The sequence below is a fragment of the Anomaloglossus baeobatrachus genome, chromosome 1 (assembly GCF_048569485.1).
Source record: "Anomaloglossus baeobatrachus isolate aAnoBae1 chromosome 1, aAnoBae1.hap1, whole genome shotgun sequence".
In the NCBI taxonomy this organism is placed as follows: Eukaryota; Metazoa; Chordata; class Amphibia; order Anura; family Aromobatidae; genus Anomaloglossus; species Anomaloglossus baeobatrachus.
The window spans coordinates 37,237-51,551 of NC_134353.1; the positions used below are offsets into that span (position 1 = coordinate 37,237).

The following is a 14,315-nucleotide window of genomic DNA, read 5'->3' on the forward strand; positions in this document are numbered from 1 at the left end:
GTATAATCTCCCAACAGTCTCCGCATCACGTAGAAACCTCCAGTGTACACTGTATAATCTCCCAGCAGTCTCCTCTCATCACCCAGAATCCTCCAGTGTACACTGTATAATCTCCCAGCAGTCTCCTCTCATCACCCAGAATCCTCCAGTATACACTGTATAATCTCCCAGCAGTCTCCTCTCATCACCCAGAATCCTCCAGTATACACTGTATAATCTCCCAGCAGTCTCCTCTCATGACCCAGAATCCTCCAGTGTAGACTGTATAATCTCCCAGCAGTCTTTTCATCACTCACAATCCTCCAGTGTACACTGTATAATCTCCCAGCAGTCTCCGCATCACGCAGAATACTCCAATGTACACTGTATAATCTCCCAGCAGTCTCCTCTCATCACCCAGAATCCTCCAGTATACACTGTATAATCTCCCAGCAGTCTCCTCTCATAACCCAGAATCCTCCAGTGTACACTGTATAATCTCCCAGCAGTCTCCTTATTACCCTGAATCCTCCAGTGTACACTGTATAATCTCCCAGCAGTCTCCTCATCACCCAGAATCTTTCAGTGTACACTGTATAATCTCCCAGCAGTCTCCTCTCATCACCCAGAATCCTCCAGTTCGCGGTTCGAGTGATCTTGGGGGGTGTTCTAGATAGATAGCTTTTTGCTAAAAGTTCGGCAGCTCGAGTGACGTTCAAGAACGGTTCTATCAGCAAAAAACCCTAGCTAATTGCTAGCTGGCTTTTCACTGTAATAGTGTGAGTCACTCTGTGATCCACACTATTATCAAATTTTAGCGTATAGTGTGCGGGGGGGACGGGGTTTGTGTTGCTGAGAGAATGCCGATCGCCATTTTTTTTTTCCTTCCCTAAGTGCCCGTGTAGTGGGGTGGGCCAGCATGTCAGCCAATCCCAGACCCACACACGGCTAAGTGGACTCTTTGTCAGACAAGTAAGGGCATGTGTCATAGGCTGTCCATGTCACATGTCCTTGCATTATAAAAACGGACATTTTCCCTCAGGACGCCATTATCTGCCTTCTGCGTCTGGGTGTCAGTCACCGCTCACGCAGCTCCTGTCGCCGGTCCTGCTGTGTACGCTATACACACAGCAGTCTACTGATTAGGGCCAGAAGTTTATTTCAGCTCTTTTCAGGGCTAACTACAGCTGGCTCAGAGCCATAGGTGACAGTCAGGTCCGTGGAAACGCTGTATACAGCTTCAGATAACAGCGTCTGTGTAGCTAAGCTCAGGGAATTCCTTGCTGCATTTCACCATTAGGAGGGATAGAAAGTGAGCCTTCCTTTCCTCTACACTGACCCACAGCCCGGCCACTGTACCCTCCTGCACATTTTTGCAAAGCCATTTGAATTGAAAAGAGTGCTGCCAGTTAGTGGCATCCAAAAAGTGGCTGTTGTACTACATTATTGTGCCACTTGTGCCAAGCAAGTCCCACCACCTCTGCATTCTCCCCTCCTGCACATTTTTGCAAAGCCATTTTAATTTAAAAGAGTGCTGCCAGTTAGTGGCATCCAAAAAGTGGCTGTTGTACTCCATTAGTGTCCCACTGGTGACAAAAAATTTCCAGCACCTCTGTATTACACCCTCCTGCTCTTTTTTACTAAGCTATTATAATAGAAAAAAATGCTGAAACTTAGTGGCATCCAAAAAGTGGCTGTTGTAATCCATTTGTGCCCCACTGGTGCCAAGCAATTTCCAGCACCTCTGCATTACACCCTCCTGCACATTTTGCTACGCAAATTTCATAGCAAACTCAGGGAATTCCTTGCTGCATTTCATCTTTAGGAGGGATGGAAAGTGAGGCTTCCTTTACTGTCCTGGTACCCACAGAACACGGCCACTGTACCCATCTGCCCACTTTTTCCACGCTATTTAATTTGCCCAAAGAGCTGACTCTTTTTCTGCCATCCTAAAATTGTCAGGAATACTAAGTTAGTGTTCCTTTGCTGCCAAGCAAGGTACAACACATGTGCATTCTACACTCCTTTCCATTTGTGGTACGCAATGTTAATTTACAAAAGTGCTGACACTTTTAGGGACATACAACAATTGTCTGGGATACTACCTTAGTGTTCCTTTGCTGCCAAACAAGGTACAACACCTGTGCATTCTACATTATTTTCCATTTCTGGGACGCAATTATTAACTGCAGGTAGTCCAGCCAATCTGTGACGAAGGTGCAGGCGTGGATATAATGTTGCCTTCATCCAATGCTGGTTCTCTCGATGTCTGACAGCTCAAGAATACCATCTGTTTCCACTTCCAAAACAAGTGACGACCTGCCAATCACACTCCCCTTACGGGTAAAGGGGTGGAAGTTCAGTGTGTAAAAGCATGTGTGACTGCTGTCCCCCCAGTCACAGAGGATGAAGAGCACGCAGATGCACTTGATGGGGCAGGCGGTGGTTGCACAGGCACGCTAGGCCGCATTTTTGCACAGTGAAATTCCCATTGCGACTTATGCTTCATTTTAAGTCGTGTACAGGGTGAGCTCCACAGTATGCAGCAAAACCACGAAACAGGAAAAGGACTCTAGGCATAGCAGTTGGGTTGATAAATGATTGTTTAACTTTCCCAAAACAAACAATAAGAACCATGCATAAAATTGAAATAATAGAACAATCTATTCTGTTGCCTACTATCTGCTGCATAGCAGCAGTAATTGTATGTTTGTGCATGTGTGTGTGTGTGTGTGTGTGTGTGTGCAAACACGACTTACCAGTGGCGCATCACAATAGCTTCCAAGTTATCTACCTAAACATAGACAAAACACATTATACCCTTATTAGCTGAAGCCTCATAGATAAGGCAGATCATAACAGTGTGAATGCAAACCACACAGCTCTGCAATACAGTTATGGAAATCTTGAAAAGCAACAGTCAATGCAAACATGTGTCGCTGTTCCTCCCTCTAGGATTTAAGCTGTACGTGACAATTTTACAGTGCAGAGGCAGCAAGTCTTATTGTCTATATAGTTGGCCTACACAAAACAGATGTGTTTTGAGAATAAAACAAAGTGTTGTGTGCACGCATTACTGTCTGGGCACAGCCTACTATACTCGGGTACTGTGATGTCCAGTTGCCATAAATACAGACTTTACGCTCCTCTCACGGTAAACAGTATAGGCAGCACCGGAAGAATGTCTGTCTGTGGCACAGGATGCTGCTCACTGGCGTTACGGTGCTCCTCATCAAAGTACAACACAACTCCCCTCACAATTGAATGAAGTGTTTCCGCGGTGGCTCCTTGCTGTAACACACACCTTTAGCTTTTCCTTCTGTTCATAGACAGCATCTCCAAGTCCCCACCCGAAGACCAATTTACTTTTGCTATAGTGACCAAACAGACAAAGACAGATCCAAAAAAACAGCTGCCCCTTGTGTGTAGTCTGCAACAATGCATGCAATGAACGGCAAATAAGCATGTTGCATTGACAGTGGCTAAAGGTGAGCAATAAACCTTCACGCTATCAATTTATATCCATGTGACACTTCATGGAGGAAGTACTCAAAGGTGTGAGTTTTTGCCTTCTACTTAGAGATTGTTGACAAATCTTACAGATTCCATGACTTGGGTGATTCTTTGCGATGTCCAAAAAGTCCCAGGTTAGGCAAGGCTTGCAGCCCATGCGACCTGCATAGCCAACACGACTTCTGCTCAGAGGCAAAGTTGTGGCCCAGGATTCAGTTGTTGACGTGCTTCCAGTACTTTGTCTCTGGCCAGGAAGACGCAAAGTAACTTCGTCGTCAGTAGCATCCTCCTCCACCTCCTCTGCTGACCTCATCGACTGGCTGACTTTGGTTTGGCAGTAAGTTGGGTCTCCAACCTCATCAATCACCCTGTGTGTTTTCATTCCCCTCGTCCTGATTCCTCCGAGACAACCTCTTCCTGCCCTGACCGAATAGTAAAGTTGTCGTTCCAATCAGGTATCTGTGTCTCCTCATCATGTTCCCCATTGTCTCCACCAGGAGGATTCACTGTTTGGAAATGAGGGTGTAGATTAGGCTCAGCACCTTCTTCATTGGGGCCTGGATCCGACTCACAAAGCTTCTGGCCATCTGTGCAGATCATTTCCCCTGTCTTCTGGAACTTGCTACCTCAACACGTCAAATTATCTGCTACACCCTCAAGCTTCAAACGGAGTCTGAAAACTCATCTGTTCAGAAATGACTATAACCTTCAATGACACCACCACCGTGCGTACCTGACGCCCAACCTACACCACACCTACTGTCTCCTCCCAAAAATCCTTTAGAATGTAATCCCACAAGGGCAGTGCCCTCTTCCCTCTGTACCAGTCTGTCTATTTTTACTTGTATATGTATTCTGTATGTAACCCCCTTATCATGTGATGGGGTTACTCGATTGTGAGACACGTTCCACAAATTGAACGTGCCGCACATACGATGGTGGCGGTTACGATCACATACGATATCATATGCTTAATCGTAACGTGTAAAGCAGGCTTTAGTCTTCATTTCGGGCTACAGCGCATGCACACTTAGTGCGAAAAGCTTCTTTGCACAGGTACTTGGAATTCTGGCCGGGTCTAAGTCCTGTGTTGTGCCTAGACAGCATGCTGAAGCTGATAGTCTTTTTTCGGAGGCTGTATTTCATGCTATTGAGCATGCTCAGGCAGTTACTGCATCAGAGGCTAGGTCCGGTAATGAAGTCTTTGGCCCTGCCCCTGATGTGGGGGGCCCATATAGACCACAGGGCATCAGGTGTCCTGATGATGTGGCAAGGCCACTCCCAACTGGCTTGCAGAGGCCCGCCCCTATGACTTATCACCTCATTATTGTTGGTCAGACGATGACTGGTGAGGTGTTTGTGTCGTGGCAGCCATGAGGTCATCATTGAAGTGGCAGTTCCGAATAGGACGCTAGTTATGCTACTCATGACGTGTCCCTCTGCTTTTGTCTCCAGGAGGTGCATTGTGGTCCACCCTGGTTTGGGGCGGACCCCGGTTATAAAAGGGGCTGGAGCCAACAAGGAGGTGCGCAGTCTTCTATTATGCTCCGAAAGAGCACACCTCCATGTGTTGAACCCATTGCGGCTTTAGGCCAGAGGTAGGCAGGGATAGGGCGACGATGCAGGCCGCCACCACAGTTGGTAACGCAGAATGGTTAAGACCAGCTCCTGTCCTACCAGTCCTGCTAGTGCAGCCCAGTGGCATTAAGAGGCCTACTGCTGCTGATGCGCCTGCTGTCCACAGGTGTGGCTCCTACACACAAGGACAGCATACCCAATTGGCCCTGTGTTGTTAACAGGGAGTTCCTGGGCTGGGTGGGCGTGTGGACCCTGTGACGCTAACAGGGCTCCCAGTCTCCAGATCCGAGTGTCGTCTAACTCGGTTCAGGTTACTATTAGTTTCAGAGCCACCCAGCTCTGTATCCTCCACCTAACCTTCCAGTTGCCAACCTCTCCTTTTCCATCTGGGACCACGGTGGACACCGACTGGTGATGGGGATATATACCTTTCTCTTTCTTTTCATCTTAATTTTTTTATATAGCGGTAACATAGTATATACCACCTTATCCAAATCTGCCTTTCCCACCATAACAGATGTTGTTTCTTCAGCAAATGTTACTGTTGCTTAACCACCAAACCCACGGACAAAAACTTTTTTCCCCTTTCCAACACACCAGTTCCCCTTTCCACCAGCATTTGTCCTTTTTCAACTCATTTTGTATATGACCAAAAGTGCAACTCTGCAGGGACACCGTACTCAACGCCATCTCAGCACAGCAGCCATCCCTCAGTCCCTCAGATGTGGACAAGTAAAAGACCATTTCCTCCTATCCATGACAAAGCGTTGAGATTCACTCTGTGCATCACTGGTGTTTAGTGGAAAAGCAGATCTAAGATTGCGTACCACCTTCTGCTGATACTCCTGCATACGTGCGTCCCTTTCTATGGTAGGAATTAATTCGCCAAATTTTGTCCTGTACCGGGGACCTAACTGTGTGGCAACCCAGTAGTCAGCATTACTTGGATTTCGTACAATCCGAGGGTCATGTTGTAGGTAGTGCAGCAAGAAGGTGCTCATGTGTCTTGTGCATCCAGGCGGACCAAGTCCTTGGTGTGTTGGTGGCGGAGAGGTGAGAATCGTGCCTCCTTCCTCTGCCCTCTCCCCCCAACCTCGCACAACCGAAATGTGAACAAGCTCTCACTCATCTGCTGAGTCTTCCATGCCCATCGCCAGTTCATCCTTCATTTCTTCATGGGCTCCTGCACTTTCCTTAACAGTTTTGCTGATACTATGCGCCCTTGTTAATCCCTCTCCCCCACCGTCCCATGACTGCCGCCTAGGTGACGCTGACCGTCTGGACCTTGGAGATCTTGTTATCCCTTCTGCATATGACTCCTCCTGTACTTCCTCCCCTTCCTCTTGTCCCAACACCTGACTCCGAATAATACTTACAGTGTGCTCCATCATGTAGATGACGAGAATTGTCACGCTGAGAATGGCATCGCCAGTGCTAAACATCTTCGTCGACATTTGTAAACTGTGTAGAAGGGTGCATAGGTCCTTGATCTGACACCACTCCAGCAGCGTGATGTGCACCACCTCTGGATCAAGTAAGCCCAGGGTATACGTCATAACGTATTTCAGCAGGGCTCGGCGGTGCTGCCACAGACGCTGCAACATGTGCAGATTCAAATTCCTGCGTGTTGGCACATCGCATTTCAGGCGTTGACCCACCAGACCAAAAGTCTTCTAGAGCGATGAAAGTTGTTGAGCTGCTGGGTGCGAACGATGGAAGTGGGCACATAGCGAGCGTGCCCGCTGCACAAGGCCATGTAGGCCGGGATGGTGGTTTAAAAATTGCTGGAGAATCAGATTCAACACGTGAGCCATACAAGGCACGTGTGTCACATTGCCCTGACGAAGGCCCGCAGCCAGGTTTGCATCATTGCCGCACACGGCTGTTAAGTCACCACCGGAGTCCGCTCAATCAATTTGTACTCCGGTCGCCAGGTGACAACGTGTTCCTTTCATGCATAGTGCTGATGATGGGAGAGGAGTCGACGCCAGCGGCGCAGGTGGACGCAGGTTATGTTCACCCACTGGGCTGCGTTACCTTGACAGATGCAGAACCACTGGCTGAATGTAGGTTATGGGTATCTCACAGATGAAGTACCATCATTCAGCTACAACCAATGGGAATACACCACAACCTTTTTTAGGCCCATCCTGTCTGCAGAATACTGCCAGACATAGCTATGAACCTCTGGTTACTGTTACCCCCAGTTCAGTTTTATGAGTTTGTGTGCTTGTTACCTGACTACTTTTCCTGCTTGCTGTTTATGTACCTCGTTGGCCGATTCGCATTTCACCTCTGCTTGTTTTCTGATTAAGTCCTGGCCGTCCCATTCTGTTCCTCTTCCTCAATTAATGTTTTGACCCTGCATGACTACTATTCTCTGGAACTGCAGCTGTGGAAGACAGGTATTGATCAACTTGGGTCCTGTGTAATTCCAAATCACTGTATAGGGGTTAAAGGGTTTCAGGGTTCTGGGGGTCCTGCTTGGTGAGTGGCTTCCCTCTAGCCTATCCTTTAAAACCTGTCTGAATGTGTCGATCCAGACAGGCGTTACATCGTGCCCTCTGCAGAAGGCCATGTAGGCCGGGATAGTGGTTTAAAAATTGCTGGACAACCAGGTTCAACACACGAGCCATACAAGGCACGTGTGCCACATTGCCCTGAAGAAGGGCCGCAGACTGGTTTGCATCATTGTCGCACCCGGCCTTCCCTGGCTGCTGGTTGAGTGGAGACAACCATTGATGAAACTCGGTCTCACTCTCCAGAGCTAACCGCCCACAACTCCTCAGCGGTGTCTCACATTCCCATACATTTCAAAGCAAACATTTGACCGCCTGATGGCATTGAGCTCTGTTGCCAGCATAGTAAGGAGGTGTGTGGGATTCCTTGTGCGCAGTTACAACACGGGTGGCCTGACCACACAGGGTTTGGGCCGAGGTGGAGGACCCACACGAGGTTGAGGAGGCAGAAGCAGTGGAGGAACTTTTAAATACAGAGGAAGGATTGACACACAACTCATGGGGACGGCAAGACTTGTACAGCAAACCCTTCTCCATTTCTCACCATAGTTACCCAGTGCCCAGTCAGCGACATGTAATTCCCCTGTCCATGCTTACTGGTCCAAGTATCTGTGGTGAAATGCACCCTGTCACACACAGAGTTTCTCAAGGAATCAGTGATGTTGTGTGCGACCTGCTGTGGTAGCGCGGGCACGCCTTTCTTGGAGAAGGAGTGGCGACTGGGCATTGGCTCTTGGGGCACTGCGATGGGCATAAGGTCTCGAAAATCCTCAGTCTCAAAAGGATGTAAAGGCAGCCTTTCTGAAGCACTCTCAAAAATACACGTGCCTTTCACCTCCCCTGGATGACCCAGGGGAAGAAAAGTCCTCTGTGACCCATGACTTGTTCATCTTGGTTCTTTTTTCAAAAGCGAGGGGACTCCAACCACAGTCTCCTTCGTTTCCACTAATTGGGCCGCACACACACACACACACACACCCCACTTGACTAGCATCAGTTGACCCCCATTTTCAAAATGAAAAAGATGCTTTGCATGAAGCACTCTCAAAAATACACGTGCCTTTCGCCTCCCCTGGATGACCCAGGGGAAGAAAAGTCCTCCGTGACCCATGACTTGTTCATCTTGGTTCTTTTTTCAAAAGCGAGGGGACTCCAACCACTGTCTCCCTCTTTTCCACTATTTGGGCCATACACACCCCACTTGACTGGCATCAGTTGACCCCCATTTTCAAGATGAAAAAGATGCTTTGCATGAAGCACTCTCAAAAATACACGTGCCTTTCGCCTCCCCTGGATGACCCAGAGGAAGAAAAGTCCTCTGTGACCCATGACTTCCTCATTTTGGTGAACGTTAGTATGTCCACATTGTCAGTGGACAGACATGTGTGCTTATCTGTCAGCACACCCCCAGCAGCACTGAAGACAGGTTCTGAGAGAACGCTGGCTGCGGGACACGACAAGATCCCCAAGGCGTACGTGGCGAGCTCAGGCAATTTATCCAGATTGGAAGCCTAAAATGAGCAAGGCTCAAGTTGCACAGTAACGGCATCAATGTTCCCTTGCATATACTCATATATCTGTGTCTCCTCCTCTTTTTCCTTGTCCAGCTCTTTTGTTTTCGCATGAGTATAAGGCCTTGTCACTTTCCCATGTGTTTGTGTTGAGTTGTTTGTCACCTTTTGGACACCTTTGAGGGTGTTTTCTAGGTGTTTTTATGTGTTTGTGATTGCCTCCCATTGTTTCCTATGGGGTTCGAGTGGTTCACTGAACTGGTTCGCCGAACCGAACTCGAACGCGACCTCCGTTCGGCGAACCAAGCTCGAGCCGAACCGCGACCGGTTCGCTCATCTCTACTCATCACCCAGAATGCTCCAGTGTACACTGTATAATCTCCCAGCAGTCTCCTCTCCTCATCACCCAGAATCCTCCAGTGTACACTGTATAATCTCCCAGCAGTCTCATCACCCAGAATCCTCCAGTGTACACTGTATAATCTCCCAGCAGTCTCATCACCCAGAATCCTCCAGTGTACACTGTATAATCTCCCAGCAGTCACCTCTACAGTCAGCAGCTCTGTGATCTTGTTGGTGAGTTCTAGGATTTCTTTCTCAGGTATCGGGGAGTGCGGGAAATCTGTGATGCGGCTCTGGCTCCTTCCTCCGGAAACATAGCGTGTCTCTCGCTCACCGGTCGTCTTCTTCACTACTGTGTGCTCCTGTGAATGGTGAGAGATGCTGATCACTACAGATTCTAATAATACATCATCATTCCGGTGGCTTTATCACTAGAGAAAGGATGATGAAATGTGAAAGTCTCACCTCTCCAGTTATCAGGTCAATTATCTCCAGGGCGAGGGTTATTATCCTGGCAACCAGGCAGTGTCTGTCCTTCTCCATCCTCAATGGGCTACCGATGAGAAGGACCACTGTCTTATGGAAGAGACTTTAACTTTGAAATGTCCTGAACGTAAGGAACCTGGGGGAGCAGAAAGAAGACTGAAAGCACAGTCACAATGACGGAGTACAATGAAGACTGAGCACACAGTCACATCGACAAAGTACAAGGAAGACTGAGCGCAGAGTCAAAAGGACATGGAGTACAGAGAAAACAGTGCACAGTCATAATGACATGGAGCACAAAGAAGATGAAGAGCACAGTAACAATCACATTGAGTACAAAAGGAGACTGAGCATACAGTCACAATTGGGTGTCATTTACAAGTCCAATTTTTGCGTATGATTGTTATTTGTGACTTTTACAGATTGCACTTGTACCGGTGATTCTATTCCGCCATTGACATGCTCGTGATTTTTCACAGACTTTGCGGTCTGTGAAAAATTGCAGAAGCATCTCAGAGTGTCTGATCAAACTTTGTAATGCAAGTCTATTAAGCAGTGAAAAAAAATTGGACCATATTTGGATGACACCTGAGTGCATCGAATTTGCAGACCTTGAAACATGTAGATTCTATCAGTGCCAGAGAAGAGAAGAGAATCATATGTTGACTGAACAGTTCCTACAGGGCCTACAGTCATCCAAGGACTGGAAGCAGCTGCGCCTGTGGGCTCTTGAACATGCCGATGCAGACTTTGCAGTCTTAAAAGACCGGGCTATAAAAGCGCTGCAGCCCCAAGCAACCACAGACTCTGCTCTTCAATTGCAGCAAGTCAGTGTCCCATCCTCAGGAGTGGAGGCTGCTTCCTCGATTCTGGCAAAAACACATGGACAGGCTGCGACACTTGGTGTTCCCGATGACCTACGTTGCTAGGTGCAACAACTAAGCAAGGATGTAGCTAAGATCCTAAAGGCCATGCAGCTTACACCAGAACCCAAGTCATCAGACAAGATCCAGCTGGCTGATTGCCTCAATAACGTCCCATGGATGCTTGGAAGGAGGATTCCCCTACTTTGAGGAAGACCCAACGATCGTTACGATTCGTCAGGACAACCCATCTGCTGTTGCTGCAGCAAGGCGGGTCATCTTGCAAGAAGGTGTCCTTTATACCCGCAATCCCTGGGGCCAAAGGCCAATCCCTAGGAGTAGGCGACAAGCCCCATCTGATTGGCGTGAAAGGTATGTGGGAGGACGACCAGTCTTGTCCATTACACTGGATGGGATTCCCACATCTGCATTATTCGATGCCGGCTCGCAGGTAACAACTATTCCATATGTACTTTACAAGAGATTCTGGGCCAATACTGAGCTCACACGTCCAGATCCGGGCCTCACTATTTATGTTGTGAACGGCTTACCAGTGGAGCAGATAGGATTCAAGGAGGTAACCATAAAAGTGGGGAAGAGTTAAAAGGTCATGGATTGATTGTAGTTGAAACTGATGTTACTGATAAAAACCCACAGATGATCTTAGGTACAAATGTAATTGAAAATTGCTTGGGGGAAGTGCTTTGTTTACTCCAACAGATTGCTGAAACTGCCAGTGCTGGACAGCAGAGGGTCCTGCAGAAAGAGAGAAGAGCCCTCTTACAGAGGCAGCAGGTAAACCAAGCTGGTGGGGAACTTGGCAGTGTGCAGGTGATGGATTCTAACCCTATTGTGTTACCCACAAGAAGTGAAATGATTATATGGTGTTGGGTAGCAATAGGCCCTAGAGGGCGAGATTACCAGGCAGTGGTAGAGCCCGTGTATTCGGAGGACTGGTCCACAATATTGACAGCCCAGGGGGTAGTCAATGTACACAAAGGAAGAGTACCTTTACAAGTGTTAAATTGTGGGGAGGAGGAAGCCAAATTGCCCAAGTATGCTACCATTGCTAAATTGGTCACGGTAACTGCTCACTCCATCCAGGCAGTAGAGCCTTTAGTCCCATCAGAACCGGCAGAGCAAAATTGTATTAAGAAACAATTAAGGGATTGGTGCCAGGAATTGCATGTTGGCACTGTCTCCACACCTTCTTACCAGAAGCAATGAGTTTCCCGGGCTGTGCAGGAGTATAGATCAGTCCTCAGTAAGCATCCATTGGATTTTGGGAGAATAAAAGGGGTACAGCATACCATATACCCACAGGAAATCATCCTCCCATTAAAGAGAGATGATACAGACCTGTACCACCCGCTCATTATCAGTGTGTCAAAGAAATGTTGCAGGACGTGAAGGAGGCTGGGGTTATTAGAGACATTAGAGTTGTAGGTCCTGGGCAGCTCCGCTGGTTCTAGTTAAGAAGAAGCATGGCACCATGAGAATGTTTGTAGATTACAGGCAAATAAATCGCATAACACACAAAGATGCTTACCTGTTGCCCCGCATAAAGGAGTCACTTGCTGCACTAAAGGCTGCTAACTACTTTTCCACCTTAGATCTTACTAGTGGCCTGTGTGAATTCAACAGCATGCCATTTGGACTTTGCAATGCACCCGAAATGTTCCAAAGGCTGATTGAGTTCTGCCTAGTACACCTAAAACTTTGAGACCGTGCTACTATAATCTGCATGATGTCATCATGTATTCCAAATCCTATGTAGAACATCTGGAGCATCTAGCAGAAGTATTTGAAGCATTGTCCAAGTACGGAATGAAGCTGAAACCATACAAATGGCACTTGTTAAAGCCAAAGGTTCAGTATCTCGGGCATATAGAAAGTGTGGAAGGAGTGGCGCCAGACCCAGAAAAGATTACCATCATCAAGAACTGGCCAAGACCAACCACCATCAAAGAGGTACGTCAGTTCCTGGGCCTGGTTGGGTACTACAGAAGATTTATCAAGAGCTACACGAAGATGGCGGCACCTTTGCAGGATCTCCTGATGGGCCAAGTAAAGAAGGGAAAGACTTACGGTCCTCCATTTGAATGGGGCGAGAAAGAGTAAAACTCTTTCAAGCAGATGAAGTGGGCCCTGACTGGTGAAAAGATTCTAGCCTATCCAGATAATAACTTGCCCTTCATGTTGTATACTGATACCAGCAATCTGGGACTGAGAGCAGTGTTGTTGCAGGTCCTGAACGGTAGAGAGCTTGTGATTTTCTATGCAAGCAGGAAACTCCGGCCTACTGAAAGAAACCCAGACAACTACAGCTCCTTCAAGCTAGAATTCCTGGGCAATCACTGAAAGCTTCAAACATTATCTAGCAGCTACCAAGTTCACAATCTTCACAGACAACAACTCTCTTACTCATCTGGACACCGCAAAGTTGGGTGCATTAGAACAACGTTGGGCTGGCCGGTTGTCAAACGATAACTTCACTATCAAGTACCGAGCTGGTTGTAAGAATGCCAATGCAGATGCGCTGTCAAGAATGCCTCATTTACCAGAGGAGGGAGATGATGTGGATGAGCTAGTAGAGATTGAGCTACGAGCCTTTCACTGCCAGAGAGCATCCCAGTGTCAAAAAACTGGTTTCAGACTTAGGGAAGCAACATTGAACCCATTACCACATCTGGGATGGAAGAAGATGCAGGACAGTGACCCGGCTGTTAGCTTAGTCAAAGAAATGATAAGTCAACCCAACCCTCATCTTGGTTCAGATGCTCTACCTGAGGCGCAATACCTGTGGAAAGAAAGGAACAAATTGTTTATACATCAGGGAAAGCTGTAGGGGCACTTTATTAATTCGAAAACTCATGTGATGGTGTGGCAAGTGGTAGTACCGAAGAGAGATGTCCCGATAGTGTTGGAAGCATAGCACAATGGATTGGGACACTTCGAATGGAAGAAACTCGAGATGCTGCTACATGAGAGATTCTACTGGCTTGGTATGAGAAATACTATAAAAACTTGGTGTAGAAACTGTGGTCTATTTAGCTTAAGAAGAAAAGACCGTGATAGTCAAAGAGCACCGCAGCAACCAATTGTCACCAAGCAGCCATTAGAACTTGTGGCCTTAGAGCATGTGAAGCTGACACCTAGTATAAAAGGCTATACATATGCTCTTACGATGGTAGACCACTATTCCAGATTCTTAGTCGTAGTCCCAGTAAAAGATTTGATGGCACAAACTGCAGCAAAAGCTTTTCAAGCCCATTTCTGTAGACCACACGGGTATCCAAAACAGGTAATAGCGGATCAAGGTCTGGCATTTGAGCGAGCGAGGTGCTGAACTGAACTTAAGTGCTGAATTTAAGATAAGTGCATAGTTTCAACACAATTACATAGTGGTGATAACTGTAATTGTTGAATTTCATTAGGGAATTGTGTGTCTGTTTGTGATTCTGTGAAAAGGGAAAAAAAAAAGGTAGTCTTGTGATTTAATTAGTAGGATTAGTCACACCTGT

General features: G+C 47.3%; 1 protein-coding gene across 3 annotated transcripts in view; it reads right to left on the minus strand.

Moving 5' to 3' along the window:
* Positions 1 to 14,315, minus strand: part of LOC142303703 (uncharacterized) — a 95,590-nt gene that overhangs the window by 23,402 nt on the left and 57,873 nt on the right. For all 3 annotated transcript variants that reach the window (XM_075345349.1, XM_075345358.1, XM_075345341.1), the window contains 2 exons: positions 9,908 to 10,064; positions 9,646 to 9,804 (listed from right to left, as the gene is read on the minus strand). In XM_075345349.1, coding sequence (XP_075201464.1) covers positions 9,646 to 9,804; positions 9,908 to 9,985 — 237 coding nt within the window. In that variant the 5' untranslated portion in view covers positions 9,986 to 10,064. The remainder of the gene's footprint in view (positions 1 to 9,645; positions 9,805 to 9,907; positions 10,065 to 14,315) is intronic.